Source organism: Rattus norvegicus, chromosome 15 (assembly GCF_021556685.1).
Source record: "Rattus norvegicus strain SHRSP/BbbUtx chromosome 15, alternate assembly SHRSP_T2T, whole genome shotgun sequence".
Classification (NCBI taxonomy): Eukaryota; Metazoa; Chordata; class Mammalia; order Rodentia; family Muridae; genus Rattus; species Rattus norvegicus.
The window spans coordinates 27,143,734-27,165,363 of record NC_141548.1 but is presented as its reverse complement, the minus strand read 5'-3'; the positions used below and the strand labels follow the sequence as shown (position 1 = coordinate 27,165,363).

At 38.0% G+C, this 21,630-nt stretch overlaps 1 protein-coding gene and 1 pseudogene across 1 annotated transcript; one reads left to right on the top strand and one right to left on the bottom strand.

The window, feature by feature from the left end:
- The first annotated feature begins 219 nt into the window (after positions 1-219).
- On the top strand, positions 220-1,149 carry Or4l1 (olfactory receptor family 4 subfamily L member 1). Its single transcript, NM_001000971.1, has one exon. It carries the CDS (start codon positions 220-222, stop codon positions 1,147-1,149), a length of 930 nt encoding a protein of 309 aa, NP_001000971.1.
- Positions 1,150-3,372: 2,223 nt separating this feature from the next.
- Rapgef5-ps1 (Rap guanine nucleotide exchange factor 5, pseudogene 1) lies at positions 3,373-14,119 on the bottom strand (annotated as a pseudogene).
- Positions 14,120-21,630: the final 7,511 nt, after the last annotated feature.

Here is a 21,630-nt window from a genome sequence, read left to right as displayed (position 1 = left end):
ATCACATAACCTTAAGAATATTGTTTAAAGTGATGTGATGCTTAAAATTTCAAGCTATGATCTGATACATTGATATGTTAAACATTGCATGCTTTCAAATCGTTGGTTAACACTATCCACAAATAATAAAAATACAATCATACTGATACTAACTGTAGCTGGCTTTGGTTTTTCACTTCTGTATTTAAAGAACTTTGAGAACCTTTCTGAGTTGAATAAATGGATTATAAAAATGGATCCGCTGTGACAGAATTTATTTTAGTGGGATTTTCTGGAGATTGGCAACTTCAGACTTTCTTCTTTGTGACATTTACTTTGATCTATGGCACTACTGTGGTGGGCAACATCCTTATTATAGTCACAGTGGCAGCTACTTCTACCCTTCATTCTCCCATGTACTTTCTTCTTGGAAACCTCTCCTTCCTGGACATGTGTCTTTCCACTGTCACGACGCCCAAGATGATAACAGACTTACTGGCAGCACGTAAGAGCATCTCTTTTCAGGGCTGCATGGCCCAGATGTTCTTCATGCATTTCTTCGGGGGTGCTGAAATGACTCTTTTGATAGTCATGGCCTTTGACAGATATGTGGCCATATGCAAACCATTGCACTACAGGATAATCATGAGTCACAGGTTGCTGAACAGGTGTATTATTCTTTCCTGGACAATTGGTTTCATACACACCATGAGCCAGATGGCACTCACAGTGAATTTGCCTTTCTGTGGACACAATATTATAAATAATATATTTTGTGATCTTCCCCTGGTAATCAAGCTTGCTTGTATTGAAACATACACTCTAGAGTTATTTGTGATTGCTGACAGTGGGCTGCTCTCATTCATCTGTTTCATTCTCTTGCTTGTTTCATACACTGTCATTCTGGTCATTGTAAAGCACAAATCACCTGGCAGTCTTTCCAAGGCTCTGTCCACCTTGTCTGCCCACATAATTGTGGTCACTCTGTTCTTTGGACCCTGTATCTTTATCTATGCCTGGCCGTTCGGAAGTTTTGCAAGCAATACAACTCTTGCTGTATTTTACACCGTTATTACTCCCTTACTGAATCCTATTATTTATACACTGAGAAATCGGGAAATGAAGAAAGCCATGAGAAAATTATGGATCCAACATGTTAGCTGCACATAGAACTTATGGATTGAACACTTCATAATTACCGCAGCCTTTGAATATCATGGCTAGATAAACTAAAGACTAAGGGTAATGTGTTGCTTTACTTTTATGTTTGAACTATGCATTAATAAAGAGAAACTAGTACTAATCTATTACTGTTACATTAGTAGTAAAGGTTTAATATTTTCTTCATTTTTATTTAGAATGTTTTCCAATAATAAATATTTCTGCATGTTTTAATTGTCATATCTAAGAAAAACTTTCATTGAACCAAAGAACATAACACAAGCTATAGTGGCCAACATATAAATCCTGGGATGATATATGGCCTTGGAGGAATATATAATACACATAATAATTATATAATAATATATATTTATATAAACAATAGTATATTATATAAATATGCATAGTATAAATAAAATTTACATATAATTAATATGTATTGATATATAATAATTGTAAAATATTACGTATATTCCTCAAAGACCATATATATAGATTCATCTAACACACAGTTCTGATGATGTTAGGCTAGTAGCAGGCAAGGTAGCAAGAACCATTGGTCCTCCAGACTCTGGGTGGCAGTGGCCAGCTCCAAAAGGACCCAGTAGCTTCTTGGAAGACGAGGCCTTCTAGAGTATCAAATGTACAGACTTAGCTTGGAACATGGTCAGAAATTTCAGAAAAAGAAGCCTTCCCTCCTTGAACTCTGATTAAAACTCAATGACCCAGCTCTTTCATAAACAAACAACTCTGACTACAGATGAACTCTGGACAATTTTTAAGGTATGTGTTTCCCAAGGAAGTGACCCACTGCTAGCTTGATGAACTAGATCAGGGCTATGAATATGTTCTTCTATAATTTCATTCATTCAAGACCCTATTACCTACCCGAACAGTAGATCAAAATGTACAATATGGATTATGTGATCATCTTATGGTGTTTCTGTCTCAGACCAAATAGAAGTGCATGACTCTATACAAATGTAACACTTAAAATACTGCAGCAGAAAGGAATTCTACCTCTGCTGATCTCTTGGGTATTTTCACTTAAGCACCTCACTGTAAGAACAAGTCAAAAGAAATATGAGGAGAGGTGGATCTATACTCCCAATCTTTCTCTGGCACCAAAGTTCCTTCATTGCCAGGGCCTATCACTCTAGTTGAGTGAGACTAGAACTTTTGTTTATTTGAGTGTATAATCATTAGGTTCTTTTCTTGCCTATGCTGTGCCTTTATGGAAACGGGCACGTTTCCTTGACTCGTGTGTTATTATTACCCACAGTCTGGCTCCAGTAAGAACTGGAAGGCAGATGAAGGAGCAGAGATGCAGGTTAACCAATGGAGCACAAGGAGGCTTTTGGAAGGAAGCAAACTCGATGTGCCAAAAGTGGCCATTCCTCCACCATTTCAGGTTCTGATATCAATGGGAGGACTAGGGTCCTTCCTAGTACTGTAGCAGATGCTACATAGAAAAACAGCCAAGTAACTATTTTATATGAAAGCAAATACTTTTCTGGATATCTAGAATGGGTTTCTTTACTTCCCAGCCCCAGAACTGACTTCCTTGTTTCAACTTCACCTGATTCTTAACCATGGCAATTGGTGAGAGGGGAGATGAAAGAGAAATGTCTGAGCCCCATCCTAGGGGAAAATCTGGGAACCACACTGGATCCTTATTAATGAGGGATTTTCTACAGCAAGCAATATATTCAAGAAACCCATGTTGAACAGGGACAGTCTCCACACTTTAAGGGGACCTGGACATCAATTATTACTGTTTCTTCTATGACAAGATAAAGGAACTTCATCCTGTGGTTTCTTTGGAATACAATAAAGCTACTCACAAATTCTTATGCTGTTAAGTCTAGAACAAGGGGAAGATGGATACACTCGATTCTAAATTGCCCAGTCAGTACCCTTAAGTATAAATGGAAAACAACACAAGAGCAGTGTATCTAATTTATCTTGAAGAAATATATCAGTTTTAAGGTTCCCATTAATGTGGGAAAACAAATCACAGATTGTCTTTAAAAAGATAATCTTAATGCAGAAGAGGAGTTTAATGCACATGTAGAGCTAACTCATCCACGTTAGCCACCCACACTGCCTTCTTAGTTTTGAGCTTCTAAACTAATGCCACAGTATGTACCCAGGATGATGAAAATTAGAGTGGGAGAAAAGAAAGCAGCCTGTTGGAGAACACACAAAAGAAGGTGGACCCAATGAAAATAACTAGAATGAAGATGTCAGCCTGCCAGTTGACTCCACATTCCTGGTATTGTTGGAATGGAGAATAATGGTCTCCGTGATGGGTGTCAGGGGTATAATGAAGAGTAGAAAGAAGATGGTTACTTGGATGGTGTAAGTAAGCAAGACAGCTAGTAGGACCATAATGATAGGAAAGATGAAATCTCCTAGAGCCATATGCTTGAATCCAAATCTACCGGACTATAAAATAAAAAGAGACAGACAGGGCTCTAAAGCTGGTGAGAGGCAAGAGTTTCTGTTTCAGAGTGGAAGGGTAATACAGGCATGCATCACAGCCCAGTGGGCAGTGGAAAACTCTAATGAAACAATATCCTGGAATTCTAAGATCCAATCTTTCAGGGTTCTGTCATCATTCTTGTGTGGTCAGTGCCTTTGGAAAAATCATGGCAAGTGTTGAAGTCCATGTAGTGCCAGAATGGCCACAGCACAACCCACTGATAGTCTGGGATCCAGGACACCCTAGGAAAAGTGGCCAGAAGCCCCAGGGTAGGTGAAGCACTGAGGGTCCAGGGCCTCAGCACCAGATATAGGAAATACAATCCTGTCTCCAAGATTTTGGAGAAACTTGTCTATATCATGGCCAATCATTTCCTAGACGATCCTTGTCCTATATTTTAGCTCTCTCTCCATCTTAAATGGTAGTTTCCTCCCAAAGGCCAGCAAAGGAGATAAGGAAGTTACAAATGGCTAAAATCAATTCTAAAAGTGATTGCCGTAGTACTAAGATATCTCAGGCAGTGGAGGTAATTCTGTATCCCTAGATAGGGTCAGTAGGAAAACTGAGCACAACTGCAAGCAGGCCATACACATGATCAAGGTTCTGGCAGATAACTAGTCACCTGAGAAAGACCCAACTCTAGACCTCAGCCCCATGTCACAGATCATCCACCCTCCTTAGCCTTTGACAGATTGTAGTCCACTGATGCTGTCTTCTTATATGTCAATCTCGTGACTTCATTTTTAGTTAAAATACAGTTATACAATTTTCCTCTTCCCATTCCTTACTGTAGTCTCTCTTATGTGTCCCACCTCTCAAAGCTTCATATATATATATATATATATATATATATATATATATATATATATATATTAACATCTCCAAGGAAGATAATAAGATTTTCAAGAAAAATCAACATGAAATTATTTAGCATTCTCCCTTTCGACATTCATTGTACATTTATTGGTGAAGTGATGATTATAATAGGATGCATGGATATTCTTAGCACCAATTTCAATAAATATGATAAGTCACATTCATAAATATAAATGAATTTTAGTTAGGCCCATGAATAAATTATGATTGATATAAGATTTATAAAGGGCAAAATGTAATTCTGATATCTTGAACCAAGGAGGCACAAACCAAGTCAGTAAATTTGAAAGTGCACTGAGTAAATACTGAAAAGGAAATATAGAGGAGAAAGTCAATGATATCCAGCTGAATCATATTATGAATGTACATATTCCACACATAATAAAGATGAAATGAAAATATGGGCCTTTATGTTAGGCAAATTATTAAGCAATTATATTTTAATGGTTTTATAGCAAACTAGTACAAAATAAATAGGAACTAATGATGATTAAACATCCAACAATCCTGAATAGTTACTGCTAGTACCTCAGCATAGTTTTTCAATTTCTAAAAGGTACTGAACTTTCACTAATCCCTCTGTCTCTGGAACATGACTGTTTGCTAGTGGGACTCAGGAGTATTTTTGTACTACATAAAACAAGTGAGGAAAAACATAAAAATAAACAGGAGAGAGAAAAACTATCCCAGTGGACTCTGTAGTAATAACATATGATGGTGAACAATGTGAAGAAACGCATTAGCGGGAACATCATTTAATTACATGATGGGGATTGTTTACCCATCCTCCAAAAGCAATGGATATACTAGCAGCACAAATTAAAACTCGCGAGTTATTTTTAAAGCAAAAAATGAGAACAGAAAGAGGGAAAAGCCTAAGAGGGGGAAGATGGAATTGAGAGTTAGGTGGAGATGTGGGGCGAACTATTGTCAACACATATTGTAGGCCTGTCTAACATGCCCAACAAGGTATTTGACAAAAGTGTTTTCTTTAAAGGTTGAGTCACAGTTTCTTTGTTCATGCCCAAGCCAACATCTATTCTATAACAGTTACCAGAAACTATATAGAAGGTCCATGTGGTGTTTCTGAACCCTACATAAGGAAGAAGCTCCACAACAAAATGTCTAAACTCACCATTCTAAGCAAATGTTGGGTAATTGTTGTTTGACTTTCTTAGTGAAATACAGCAAATATGAGTAAGAATATTTTTATATCAACAAAAATCTTTATGGGAAAAAACGAGAATACCGATAAATTAAAGGACACATATGATAATGAACAGGAAAGAAATAAAATTGATTAAGAGATATTTTTCACAATTAACTATTCTAAATTGCATCACTGAGAAGAGGGCATTTCTACAAACGAATTCCTATCAAAACTAAAAAGGGAAATAAATTTCTAATTAGATTAATAAGAAAAATATAAACCAAGAACTGCAAACCTGGGAAGCAGACCAGCTGTGGCCCAATGTCAGGCCCATGGGAATTTAAAAAATTCCACAACTCATGGGGGTAGAGTCTGTCTCAATTGGCACAGGGAATTGCACTATTCATAGTAGAAGCAGCAGACCTAAGATGAGGACAATAACTGAACGAGAAGAAGCCCACACATTCGAAGTTCCACAACTCATAGCAAATGCTGTAGACCCAAGGTTCTAATGGTGTCTAATCTAAAGTAAAGCTCACACAGACCAAGCATGTTCCATAAATTAGTGCTAGAAGCTGTGGAACAAAGGCACAAACTCAGGTTGTTTGGCAGTAGGATTCATAAGCGCTAGCAGTTCCACAACTCATGGCACTAGAAGCCATAGATTTATGTGAGGACCTGATCTGTCACAGGCTCATGGGGGATACCACAATACATGGCACAAGATGCACATTCAAGCGAGAGACCAGAGAAGGACCAGCATAAATATATGAAAGTAAATCTTTAAAAACAGGAAAATATAAATATAAACAAAGAAAAGAAACTTCCCATGACATGTTATATTTAAAACACTGAAGCAGTGACAAAATAAAGAGCATTCAAGTTGCAAGAGAGAAGGGTAAGGTTGCTCATGAAGACAATCCCAGCAGAACAATACCTGATTATCTGATAGAAACATCTGAAGCCAGAAGGTCCTGGAAGGATATATTTCATTTTGTGAGTGACCACACATACTAAATCCCAATCCCAATACAAAAGCAACAACAACAACAACAAAAAAAAAACTATTAAAACTGAAGAAGTGAAAACTCCTTATGGTAAAGGTAGACAAAAGATTATAGATATTTGTGAAAACTAAACCAGCCAGCTCTACAGAGGATGCTAGAAGGAGTAGTTTGACCCAAACAGAAAGATAAACAAACTAAAACCACAACAGGGTGTAAATAATAGTTCCAGGTTCATGAATCAAATGGATTCTAAGAAAACACAAAGTTATGTGAACTCTTATACATTTTCTATAACTGAATACTATTAATGGTTACAACTCTGCAAGAAAATCACAAAGTAGCAATTGAATATACGTACATGATAAATATGTTGCTACCTCCAAGAAAAACAGAGCACTACCAAAGGCAGACACAACATTAAGGGGAAAGATGAGTAAAAGGTGTTCCAAGTAAGCAAATGAAGCTAAGAAATACCAAGCACTTCTTATTTTGATATCAAACAGACTTCAAAACAAAAATAATGAGAAGGCAATTTCACATTCCTAAATAGAATAATCTCTCAAGAAGACATCGCAACTCCAAACAAAGCAAAACAAAACAAAACAAAACATAACGTAACTTATTTCACAAAACAAATACCACTAGCTGTGGAATCAGAAATTAATCCCAATAGAGTAAAATAGTAGATGGCACCAAACCCTACTCACACTGTACTGAAAAGTTTTATGTCCATTTGACACAAACTAAAGTCATCTGAAAGGAGGGAATGTCAATAAAAAAAAATGCCTACATAAAATGGGGCTATAGGCAAGCCTGTAGAGCATTTTCTTCTTCTTTCTTCTTCTTCTTCTTCTTCTTCTTCTTCTTCTTCTTCTTCTTCTTCTTCTTCTTCTTCTTCTTCTTCTTCTTCTTCTTCTTCTTCTTCTTCTTTTGTTATCTTTATTAACTTGGGTATTTCTTATTTACATTTCGAGTGTTATTCCGTTTCCCTGTTTCCGGGCCAGCATACCCCTAACCCCTCCTCCTCCCCTTCTATATGGGCGTTCCCCTCCCCATCCTCCCTCCATTACCGCCCTCCCCCGAACAATCACGTTCACTGGGGTTTCAGCCTTGGCAGGACCAAGGGCTTCCCCTTCCACTGGTGCTCTTACTAGGCTATTCATTGCTACCTATGAGGTCAGAGCCCAGGGTCAGTCCATGTATATAGTCTTTGGGTAGTGGCTTAGTCCCTGGAAGATCTGGTTGCTTGGCATTGTTGTACATATGGGATCTCGAGCCTCTTCAATCTCTTTCAGTCCTTTCTAAGATTCCTTCAACGGGGGTCCCGTTCTCAGTTCAGTGGTTTGCTGCTGGCATTCGCCTCTGTATTTGCCGTATTCTGGCTGTGTCTCTCAGGAGAGATCTAGCATTTTCTTAATTTGTGATTGTTGAAGGTGGGCCCAGCTCCTTGTGGGTGGTGCCATCCCTGGCTCATGGTCCTGGGTTCCATAAAAAAGCAGACTGAGGAAATCATGAGGAAGAAGACAGCTATCACAACCCTCCTAAGGTCTCTGCATCAGCTCATACCTCCAGGGTCCTCTCCTCTTTCTGTTTCTGTCCTGTATTCCTTCAATAATGAACTGCAATATAGAAGTGTAAGCCAAATAATTCTTTTCCTCCCCAACTTGTTTTTATCATGGTGCTTCAGTGCACAGTAGAAATCCTAATTAAATACTAATAGACAGCTTAAGCAAATAAAACTTTGTCAGAGAAAATCCTGGATTCAAATGATGATTATAAATTCCATAGGGCTAATGTACATCTAGGGAACAGCCATGAAACATGAAAAGATACAGGCTCTTCTCTGCAACCATAAAACTTTCTACACACATAGTAGGGCTCAACACAAGTTTGAACATATACAGCAAAAATGAAATAGCATCCTATCTTATCACAATGGTTAGATGCCAGCAACCATAGAATTTACAGAAAGATGGCACAATTTACTGAAATCTGTAGGAAACAGGAAGGAAACCCCAAAATGAACATTTATAGTACTAAGCTTCTCTAGCAGACATTTGAGAGACGACAAATATGTAAATAATGATATATCTGTCTTATCCTTAACATAGTCTTATATTTTGAAAAGCAGATTTAAAAAGCACTTGAAAAATAGAAGATAAGTTAATGGTTACTTGTGTAAGTTTTAACCTTACATTGCTTGGCCATTTTTACATATAAATTATTGGTTGATAAATACACAGCACAGTCATAGACATAGAGGCAGAAGGCATGAACTATGAAAAAAATCACTGTCAATGGCAGTCTGGTAATTCAACAAATGTTTCATAATAATGTTGGAAAACTACAAGGTGTAGTCCCTGGGAAGTTAGGTAGATGCCCGGACTGTGGGCTTTCTGTAATCGTTATCCCAACATGACAACATCACAGCAGTCCTAAGCAATGAGACATCCAAAGGCAAGAGTCCTTGCTTCTGGCCATTAATTTCATCCTGGTATTTAATTACAGTGTAATACAAATATGAATAGTCTGTGCAAATAAATATTACTCTCCTAAAAATGCTTAGTATATGAAGCTTTGCTTTATTATGTAGTTCATTTCTTGTGATCTTTTGGCAATTTTTAAAATGTGTTTTCTCTAGAGCAAAACTGGCCCACTTAGCAATGAGTGGGCTGAAATTTCAAGGACATGTCTTTGAAGTTGAGAAGAAATTCTACAGTGGACAGCTACAGTGGTCCTTGTCTTCTAAACTTAATGATTGTGCCCAATTCTGATAAGTTTGTGTGGGTTGTACCATTTGGTTCAGGCATGTGTTTTGTGTGCAAAACCACAGGGCTGGAGCTTAGACAGCCACAAGAGCTCTGAGATAAGAAGTCTACACAAGCAGCATGTATCCATACCCCACTTCCTCACTCAGAGGACTGCCCAACTATGAAATACCTCCCTACAAACAAGGAGCAGTCACACTTTATTCTCATGCCTCTAAATTCAAAGTATGTGTCACACTGCTCGCGTGTAGATATTGGAGTAGGTAAAGGTATTTATTCTCAATGCAATTACGGATACTAGAATAGGTAGAGTGTGGGTTACACCATGTGCTACGGTAACCATTCAGCAAGTTCACACTTGGAGGCTGTGGAGCATGTGCAAATGGGTGTGTAAATCCATTGAAATATTTACAAAGTTTGTGACTTTCCCTTGATGGAACTTGCAAGCAAAACTGCTTTGCAGGGACAGAATCCAAAGACCCACAGGACCCCTCAAGGGTTGTGCTGTCAACAGAAAAAGGCCCAGGTATCACTCACTGATGAAGATGCCAATTATACAGGATCCAGGGAGGGAATGGAGATCCATGAAATCATAAAAATCCAAAGGAGAACTGCCAGAGACCTTAGCCATCCTTTCGGGGACAGACAGCACTAACGTGAGAGGCCTTAGATAAGGAACTGGGTCATCCCACATGTGGGAGTGCCCACTCCTATGGACACCCAAACACGGCATGGCTTCCTCAGGAAGTGCTTCCTGGGAAAACAGGGTCTGACCATTCTGACCTTTTCTTTAATTTTAGATTTAAGACTCTGAGAAGCTTCCAACATTCCTAAATCTGCTGCCTGAGAAATCCCCAGAAACAGGAGTTAAAGTTGAGAAGGATTTAGAGATTTTTAGATATTCTGGAGACAGGACGGGAAAATAGATCTCATCTGACTTTTGGAGGGAAAAGCAGTCTCGTCCCATGCTCTTCAGGGCTATTCCCGTTCATGTCCTGCAGAGCTCTCTAAGTGCGCTAAGTGTGATGCAGGCTTGGCTTGTGTAGTGCAGCTGAGGTGGAGGCTAGACAGACAGTGTTCCACTGAAACAGATCTCCATCTACAATGAGTTCTAAAGGTAAGGCTCTGCTTGGAGCAATGTAGGGCTTACGTTAATACATTCAGTTAGAACACAGACAATAGACGATGTCAAGATGATCTGTTCTGATACACTAGCCCATTTTCAGTTGCTAGCTTGGAGGGAAGACATCCATGATTGTGCTCTAGTTGGGTGCTGTTCTCAGAGGTTGTGCTTGTCTACCCATCAGAACAGTCTGCTTTCCCTGATTCTGTGGCTCTAGCCTCATGCACCAGCCCTCAGACCTGTGAAACATTTTCTGAGCAAATCACCCTCAGTCAGGGTGCTTCTATAACCCCTGTAAGTTTCCAGTGCTAAAACTTTACACGCTAGACCAGATGCGATCTCTCAGAAAACTCTACCAAGATTGTTCCATATGGTTCCTTTTCGCAGTGTCTCAGGCTCACTGGTCCCAAGACCAGGGGACAGCATAGCTCTCAGGAAGTCAGGGGACAACAGGCATAGCTCAGACCTTAGTAATGAGAATGGACCAGATGCTGAAGAGATGGGAAGAGTATACTCATACTCAAGATCAGAAATGCACAAACCAAATACTCAGATGGGGATTTGTACACAGTGAAGGAACTACTATCTCGCTCGTGGGAGAGCCGGCTTGTTTTAACCACAAGAGTTTTGCTTACTTGAAGATTCAGGGAAGTCCTCTAACCAGTCCTTGAGAATTCCAAGAGGTCTTATTTGGTATGTAAGGCCCAATTTATAAAAACAAAGAATAAGAAGGTAAAAGACAAATTGCAGAAAAACTCGGGCTTTACTTGGGAAGTAGACTACAGGGCCCTGACTCCCCAAGCAAGTGAGACTTTAGGCATCTCTGGATACTTTTCAGTTACTGAGTCTAGCAAGCAAACTGTTAAGCCTCATAGACTCAGCTTCACTCACCCTCCCCCAGAGGCTGATGTTCTGAATCCTGTAGGCAGGGAGCCTGGCGGAGTAATGTCAGACACCAGGGCTCTATGAGCAATCACAATCCAGGCCCAATGTTTTTGTTGTTGTTGTTGTTTTGTTTTTTTTGTTTTTTTTGAAAATTGCACTCAGCAACAATATATATAAAGAAAGTTCATAGAAACCGAACAATGCCAAGTGCCTTATTGAGTGAGAAACCTAGTCTACCTCGCTTACAGACGTACATCAGTTGTACAGACACTAGTTCATTTGAGTATACGTTGCTAAATGTTTATGGATGCAAAGAAGTATGTGCCAGTCATTTCTTAGTTGCACAGAAGGACATGACCTCCAGGGTGATGTTAAGTTTATAGTAACAGAGACCTCTCCTTTCCTATATCTTAAGACTCAGGAAAACTAAATTCAATTCAAAGCTGAATTCAAGTCAAAAGCAGACAGGAAGTAACAATCAAAATTGTGGCAGGAGCTACTAAAATAGATAAACAAACACAGACACATAAAATATTGAATTAGTTCCTGGAAAATATAAAGAAAATTGGCAAACCTACAGCCAAAATAAGAAAAAGAAAGAAAACACACATTTATGAGATTAAAATGAAACCCAAAATATCATCAGGACCTAACTTATTTTCCACTAAATTGTACAAGTGAAAAAGAAGGGAGCGAAAAGTGGCTATTAGCCCAAATGCTTGAATTGCCCTAGATGCACAGAACACATGAAATTCAAGACAGATGATCAAAATGCGAATGCTTCACTCCTTCTTTAAAAGGGGAACAAGAATACCCTTGGCAGGGAATAGGGAGGCAAAGATTAAAACAGAGGCAGAAGGAACACCCATTCAGAGCCTGCCCCACATGTGGCCCATACATATACAGCCACCCAATTAGACAAGATGGATGAAGCAAAGAAGTGAAGGCAGACAGGAGACGGATGTAGATCTCTCCTGAGAGACACAGGCAGAACATGGCAAATACATAGGCAAATGCCAGCAGCAAAGCAGTGAACTGAGAACGGGACCCCCATTGAAGGAATCAGAGAATGAACTGGAAGAGCTTGAAGGGCCTCGAGACCCCATATGAACAACAATGCCAACCAACCAGAGCTTCCAGGGACTAAGTCACTACCCAAAGACTATACATGGACTGACCCTGGGCTCCAACTGCATACATAGCAATGAATATCCTAGTAAGAGCACCAGTGGAAGGGGAAGCCCTTGGTCCTGCCAAGACTGAACCCCCAATGAACATGATTGTTGGAGGGAGGGCGGTAATGGGGGGAGGATGGGGAGGGGAACATCCATATAGAAGGGGAGGGGGAGGGGTTAGGGGGATGTTGGCCCGGAAACCAGGAAAGGGAATAACAATCGAAATGTAAATAAGAAATACTCAAGTTAATAAAGAAAGAAAAAAAAAGAGTGAAACAAGCCCATCCACATTAGCCACATAATAAACACATGGCATGGCAGATTGAAGGAGATGCCCCTATATTCCTGTGCATTTGCATACTTTGTCCCTAGTTCATGGTGTTGTTTGCAGAGATTTAGGAAGTACAGCCTTGCTGGAGGAAGTGTGTTACTGTGCTTTGACAGTGTAAAGACCTGTACCACTCCAGGTCTGCCCTCTCTGTTTTTCTGCATATGGTTAGAGATGTGAGCCTTCAGCTTCTGCCCCAGCCACCATGCCTGCTATTGGCTGCCACGTTTCCCCAACTCTAATGAACTCTTATCATTCTGGAACCATAAGACAAATAGACAAATAAACTCTTCCTTCTATAAGTTCCCTTGGCCATGGTGTTGTATCATAGCAATAGGATAGTTTCAAATATAAAGATTGTACGAGAAGTGTGAGGTATTGTTGTTTCAGACCTAGACATGTGGGCTTTGTTGTTATTATTATTGTTGTTTTTGGAAGAATGTGAAAGGCTATGACATTATCAATTAAAAGTCAGTGCTGGAGAGATGGTTCAGCACCTCTTACAGAGGACCCAGGTTCAATTCTCAGCTCCTGACTGGCAGCTCATAACTGTCTATAATTCTAGTACCAATTCCAGAGGATCCAATGCCCTCATACATGTACATGTAGGCCAAACACCAAATGTATGTTTTAAAATGAATAAATTATTAGAAGAAGAAATCAGTTGAACAGTGTAAGTAGTATTTAATTGGCTCTCTGAGTAGGCATTTGGAAGACAGTAGTGTTAAGAGCTATGTGGACTGTGAAGGCCCAGCCCAAGAGTTCTCATAACGGAAGAATATTAACAACCGAATAGAGAGTGTTCCTATGATATTTTGGCAAAAAAGAGATAAGATGAAAGTGATGCTTTCTGCCTTTATCCAGTGAATATAATTTTGGCTAAATTTCAAAAGTAATGAACTGATGTCTTTCATCATGATTTGTCCAAACCTTCCCTAGTCCAATAGGTGGAACCTGGGTCACTCATTCAATCCTATGCATAGTCTGTCCAACACTGGCTTCTGCCCAAACTCTAGGCTTCTTCAAAAACCCAACCTAGGGCACTGGCTCGGCACCCACTCCTACAACACCCAGAGGGAGTCCAACTCCCAGGTCCTCTGGAACACCCAGGATCACAGGAGAGGCCACAACATCCACCCCAACACCTAGAGTAACTGGGGCCACCAGGATCCAGTGATGCATGAACCCCTGCCCAGCCTTCCAGTCTGAACCAGTGCACTAATCAAAACTTGGACGCTGGCTCTGCACTCAGTCCCACCATACCCAGAGGAAGCCAGACTCCCAGGTGCTCTAACAGGTCAAGGATCAGAGGTGAGGAAGCACAACATCTGCCTCAACACCAGGAGTAACTGGTTTACACAAAACTTAACAGGCCCTTTCTATGACATATTTAAATCTATCTGCCATGTCCTGCACATTGAGGGTCAGCTGGGTATGTCTACCTCATTCTGTTTCAATGCACCCTCCTCAGCCCTGAGATCTACCCCCAATCTCCAGGATTAAACTAGGTTACACATCTTGCATGTAAGCACAGCTCCTCATGGACATGTGACTTCATGCCAAGTAAGCCATGTCCGACTTTGACACTAAATTTGGCCCACATACCCTGTGTTCTTTCCCAAACTGATCTATCCATTTCAGATACATGACTAACAATGATGTCTACATTCCCAGATCTCATTGCAAAAGTACAATGTAAACATGGAAGGTTAGGTATCTTTCTACCCTTCAAACCCACAAGACCATACAATGTTTGTCAAGTTGAGTAAACCCAGGCCACAGAATTTAAAAAAAAAAACAGTCATTAACTTCAGCAAAAATTCAAGGAAATTAAAGATGACACAAGAAAATAGATCAATAAAATTAAGGACAAAAAATTAAGGAAAATAAATGCCAGAGTGGTATCAAGAACACACAAACATAGGCTGGATGGAGATGACAAAAATAATATAGAATTTGAAAATTGAATTCAGTGAAGAGACAGAATCATTGAAGAAGACTCAAGCTGAAATGAAAATGGAACTGAAATCCCAATAAACCAACCATAAAACTCAAGGAATTTGTTTTGCAAGTGGAATGAATCTAACAGAAGAGAGGATATAAAAAAATCAAAGAAAACATAAGATATAGATAAAATAAAGAAATAAAATGAAAAAAGTTAAACATAAGAAAGAAATATACAGGAATATACCATGAAAAAAACAAACCTTCAAATGGTAGGTATTGATGAGAGAGAATAATACCAGATCAATGGACAAATCCAGATCCTTAATAACCATGTAGAAGAAAGCTTTGCCAAATTAAGGGAAAAAATGACCATACAGATGCAAGAAAATTTCAGAAAACCAAACAGACAATGGAGTTGGTTAGAATGAGTGGCGTATACTTGGGGAAGAATCTAAGTTCCCAGGTTAAGTGTGGGAACAACTCAGGGCCCTCAGTGTAGTGAGTGGGTGCAGTTAGCAATGAAAACTGGAGCTCAGGGAAAGGGCATGGAAGGTGCAGGCTGACCACACAGACACACAGACACACACACACACGCACACACGCACACACACACACAGAGAGAGAGAGAGAGAGAGAGAGAGAGAGAGAGAGAGAACATGAATTTCATGGAGTTTAAGCTTCCCAGGTGGAGATGGGAGAAGCAAGAGTTCTTGAAGTGAGAGGTTGGAGTTCACAGCCCAAGCCGTCATTCTCTGCATTAAGGCAGTGATCTGGGGGCAGTGTTGGGAGGTAGCAAAACACATGTTCCCAGGACTGGTCACCAGGGTGGCTCTAAGTATTCGTTTTTCATTTGTTTCTCCTTGTGTTTCTTTTGCTCTCATTCAAGTTTTCCTGCGTTTCTAAGTTATGTATTTCTGAATATTCATTTCATAGATATTTTCACATAAGATTGGTGATGTACATAAAACATTATTTACTTTAGGAAGAGAAATGTTGTGCATTTCAATACAATCTCTGTGAGGAAAAAGAAAACGTGTTCAAAATGATCCTGCTGTACTTACATTTTTAGTTTGCTATTAAACATTACTACACTTGTGGCTAAGCTGAATAAAAATTTAAATAAAGGCATATGTGAATGCATCGCTTTAATGTTGTAAAATTGAATTCAGAATTTATTTACATTCAAAACACTTAACAAAATGAAAATTAATTTAAATTATTACAAAAATAACAAGGAAAGAATTATTGTTAATAAATACTTTACTTTTATGTGCTAGCCTTTGAATCTTTTAAATACAATGTCTTTCACACAATATGTTTTGATCGTTTTCTCTGCCACAACACATCTCAGTCCCTCCCTATATCCCTAACCATTCAATTCTCTCTCTCTCTCTCTCTCTCTCTCTCTTTCTCTCTCTCTCTCTCCCCACCCACCCACATACAGAGAGAGAGAGAGAGAGAGAGAGAGAGAGAGAGAGAGACAATAATAAAAAACTTTAAAACCAAGAAAAAAAAACAGGAAAATTCTAAACAAAGAGCCAATAGGACAAAGAATACCTCAATCAAGCAAGCCAAAACACAAAAAACTGAGAAAGAGAACCATATGAATTGTACATCCATACATCCCAAAAATAATAGAAATATATTAAAAACAAAAATTAATATATGTTAATACAGATATTAAAATAAAATTTATTTTTCTGTTTAAGATGACATTCCAAGAGGAACTGTGGTCACCATAATGAAGAACATTACTCCTTTAAAAAGTGACACATGGTACATGGTATTTCCTTTGTCTAGTCATCTTATATATTTAAATATTTAATACATTTCCAGTATACTTATTATTGACTGAGGCTTACTAATTAATTTCTTTGTAAACATGAATGGGCTGTTACTATGCATATGGATATTTTGTTTCTTTCCCCTTATAAACTTAAGTGTCATATGATTATAGCTGTCTTTGATAACTGGAAAATTTAAAGCTGTGCCATGAAGAGTGATGTGTAAGACGCCATCTTTCTTGACCGTATAGTACCTAAAAGGTACCTGTGGTTGTCGTACCTGTTTGAGTTGTTGATCAATCAATTCCCTTTTGTATTAAACAAGTGTTAATAAAATCCCCAGGCACATTTTGTTTTCCATCTCAAATTTGTAGAGATTTCATAACCGAAAGATCCACCAATATGAGAAAATATATTTAAAGAAAATTTTTACATGATCAGTTAATTTTTCCCATGGATGGAAAAGGAAAGCTACTTGTTTGAAAACATCAGACTGCTACTAAGGTGAAATTTTCTTGTCATTATTTATATTTATAAAAGATATACAAATAAGAAATAGAAAAGCAATTATATTTTTTTGGTACTACATTGCAGTGAAATCATGAGAGCAGATCAATGTTGTTGAAAACAAAGTAAGACTGAACCCTAAATTCGACTGTCTACTATTTCCTTCCCTCTCGTTAAATAATTCTCCTGTGGCATCTGATGCCCAAAATTAAAGAGGCTAACACCTTCCTTAAAACAAGTGGAAATAATATCTTTGGTATTCCCAAACTATATTTCAGTTTGAATCTAATTTAAATTATCAATCTTCCCCAATATTGAACTAAAATAACATGATAAAAGAGATTAGCATCACTTTATATCGGAAAATGTAAGCTTAGTCACACAACAAACTTCACTGATACTGAGTTTGCAAACCACCTTGCAGTCGTGCCTATGTGAATTGGCTTTTGTTTTGTACAATGACCCTAGCATAGAGCAATATAAGAATCAAACTTGAAGAACTGAAATTCAGAAAGAGTAATTTAGTTAAACAATTATATACTTGCATAAATCTGTCTGAGACCCTGAGGTCAACACCAGAGCAATCAGAGAAACTCCACTAGTATAGACACTCATCATCTAGTAGCATAATTTATCTAATCACTGAATTCTTGCTTAGGTCACTTTAGACAGTAACTGCTGATCAAGTCATTTTACTGTAATATTCTTTACTTTTGAGAAAAGCAGATAAACTCATCCTCCTTCTTAGATGCAATTGCATACTTTAAAAAATCCATTTCTATTCTAGAAATATATAGTGCCTGAATGACAGATATAACATGTCATTTAGCAACTGTAGTAACTAGAGCTGTATTTTGAGAAAAAAAAAAAAAGAACATTTGTTCCAAGATGAGTTAGAAAAAGAAAAACCATGAAAAAGAAGGGTGAGTAATTCATGAGTAATTTAAATGAAAACATTTCATAGAGGATAAACTTAAGAAGAAAAGGCTCGGCATTGACAAATGAGAGAAATGTTTCCACTTATTAATCAACCCATCAAAATAGACACTTGGGAAGTCTTTACTGTGCTCGCTGTTCTTTGCAATCACGGTTCTTTGCAAGAGGTAAAGAGATCTAGACCTTGTACCTAGGGGAAGGTGTGTGTGTGTGTGTGTGTGTGTGTGTGTGTGTGTGTGTGTGTGTGTGTACATTTTTAATTATTTTATTTTTGACAGTGTATTATAACCATATCATTTCCCCTTCCCTTTTCCTTTCTCCAAACTTTCTTTCCTTTTTTTCACATTGACAACTTCTTTGATAGTTAATTCCTATTTGAACATAACTAGCTGATAAGCAAAGAGGAAAAAAGCAAAACTACTAACTCAAAGAGCCTGGGGAACTGAGAGGTACAGAGAAAATAACTAGGGACAGAAAAAACTGGAGGAATACATTGCAAAAAATAAGGATAAACTATGAAACCAAAAACACATGTAAAAGAGTACAAGAATTAAAACCAGAGATGGCGAGAATTAAATAAAAAAGAAGGACCCTGAGAAAAAAACATAAAGATGACAGAGAATGAGAGGAAGGAGAGGAAGTGAACAGCTAGAGTAGAAAGCCTGTTTCTGAATCTTTAGCTTCAGGAATGATTGCATGCTGTGGTGCATGACAGTGCCTGTGTGAAAGAACGCTGAGAAAGAGGGGAGAATGTTGTACCTTCTGCATATGTATTTTCAATGCCAGTTGCATTTGTGCATCAGTTGAAATGAGCAGATTTTTCAAGACTGCAAAGAATTGAGGTTTCTGTCTTAGCCTACACTAACAATCCTTTATCATCTCAATTGCCTGGAATAAAACACTCATTCGTTTGCAGTACCTAGTTTCAGACATCTCACATTTGAACTTATTTTGTACAGAGAAGTGTCCATTTGTTACATCCCTATTCCCGGTTACCGGGAACAGCACAATTTGAGAATCACCAAAACAAACACTGAAACAGATGGGAACAGGAAGAGAGGTTGGTTAAAGATAGTAAAGTAACACAGATTTCCATATTACAGGTTACAGGGTTTAAGGTCAGTGCAGAAAATACCAAGAAAGAAAGGACGGCTTCTCTCAGTAACACTTAAATCTTCTAATTGTAAGTGTGGAGATGAGTCAGAAGATTAACTCTGTGTCAGTGTTGTAATGTCACAATGTATAAATAGGTAAGAGGGCTCTGAGCTTATTTTTCTGAAAGCATTTTACTCGTAGTGGGGTATACATGAGACGGTCAGAAGATGTACAGATAAGTAAATGATAAAGGAGCTCTTCAATTAGTTGAAAGAAAATATTTTTTCCTCTTTCAATTTGTTTACACTGATAATTTATGTGACTATCTACTTCTCCATATGTATTGGTGTGCCTGTATATGTGCCCATGCATTTTTCAAACTTGTTCTATAACATTTCGATGCTATAAATATACACCTTACTAATCACTTAATATGTGTAGTAATACATAATGGTGCCTAAATTTCTTATGAATTCTTTTTAGGAACTTTTCAAGTTGACTTTTCATTTTTCTTTCTTGCTCTATTAACATGGAAAGATTATTGAAAATTTCTACCAAATTTTAATCAAATATCTACCTTCTTTGAAATTACCCATCAAAATTAAATAGCAACACAAAACATATTAACATAACCAGCATTTGATAAAGATTCACAATTTAAGGGTCCTATTTGTTGATCGTAAATATATTTAAGAATTTTACACACTGCTAAATTACTTTCATCCTATTAAAACTCTCATAGACATTGTAAACATCCATTTCAGTTCTGAGCCTAACCAGGACCTGATCAAGTTTTGGCCTCTGTAGGTGTCTCATTTTGAAGAGTTTATTTAAATTGCATTTGTGACTATCTCCCTTCAAACACATACTATTTTAGGAGACTTACATTTTAACACCCTTCAGTAATTCATTGGTTTTTTTATTTCCCATTTGCTTGCATCTGAAACTGTAGTATAATATTGTTTTTAGTCCATACGCAAGGACATGGTTTTGTATGCCACATTATTGTGATTTGTTCTAATAAATATCAGTTTGTATTTTAAAGCATATATTTGAGCAATGGAGCAGGCACGGTTTATAAAATATGACTACTTGTCAAAATGATTTTTTAGAATTATGACATCATAAAATGGTGGCACAATATTTTTAAATATATAGAAAGAAGTTCCATTATTTTATGTGCCATAATGGATCTTGAGGTGCACACTTCTGGATTGGCTACACTCTACTCTGAAAAATAATATTAAGATAAAACAATCATAAATTTTTGTAGCATAAATATATCTCTTACCAATGCAAAATTTATAGACAAAGAAGAATAACATTTTGATAAACTGTCATAATTTGTTGTGAGTAAATCTAATTTCAAGAATTGATAAAACTAATCATTTTTTAGTCCTTAAACGATAAATACATATTAACCCTATCACTTGGCAATGATAACAAGTTAACTCATTACATATTTAAAATTAATGATAAAATATTCCATTTTCTCAAGGATTAAAGAACCACAATAGAATATATCTTCTTCGTGTCCATTTCCTACTCTGTTTTATTAGTTGAGATCATCAAAATGTTTACATGTACTGATGAGAGGTATAATATGCCACAAAAATTGTGGAAAAGAAATCACTTTGGCACCATTCTTAGATGTAGGAACAAGTATATTCTAAATAAATCAAAAGCAAACCCTCCTGGAAGGCGATGACAAGAATTTAGGCACAGAATGTACATGCAGGTTTGGTTAGTCAGAAATATAATTAGGAGGGCACCTGGAAGAGAAGTGAAGGTATGGGGTTTACTTGAGATCCTGACAACATGCTTAAAAGTCAGAACACGCATGGGCAACAGCTGACGGCCACGCAGGGAGAACCAAGGGCTTCAGAGCTCATGGAATGGGGCCCACCCATTAGTACAACCAAGGAGATGCTTCTCAAAGAGGCACAACTCTGAGGACGATGTGTCCTGACAGCCTCATGCTGTGGTGAAGCTCTGAGGTGTTTGCTGCCTAGCATGCCTATTGATCCAAAAGTTGTACGAAAACTCTAAGGGGGCTTCCAGTCCTCCACTGGACAGTATCTCAGGCACTCATATAGTGCCTGGTCTTCTTTAGGCATTGTTGCTGGAGCAGACTAATGATTCAGTCACCACCCTAGTAAAGAACGTAGAAATGTAGATTGTCAGCAATAACCACCATCTTTAGAAAGCTTTTGGAAAAATAAACTGCTAGGCAAAGTAGGTTAAGGCGGTTTTGCTAGTGGTTCTTATATAGAAAATCTTAGTAGCAATTTGAAATTCAGAAAGGGATTTTTTGTTTCGTTTCACTTTGTTGTTGTTTGTTTGTTTGTTATTTTTTTAAGGTTAGAGAACAAGAAGAATGGTGGCACTGGCTGACATGATACTTTTGCTGAAGTTGGGCCAGTG

What these genes read in the sequence shown, in the direction of transcription:
- Or4l1 (NM_001000971.1), top strand. Translation starts at nt 220, where the DNA reads ATGGATTATAAAAATGGATCCGCTGTGACAGAATTTATTTTAGTGGGA.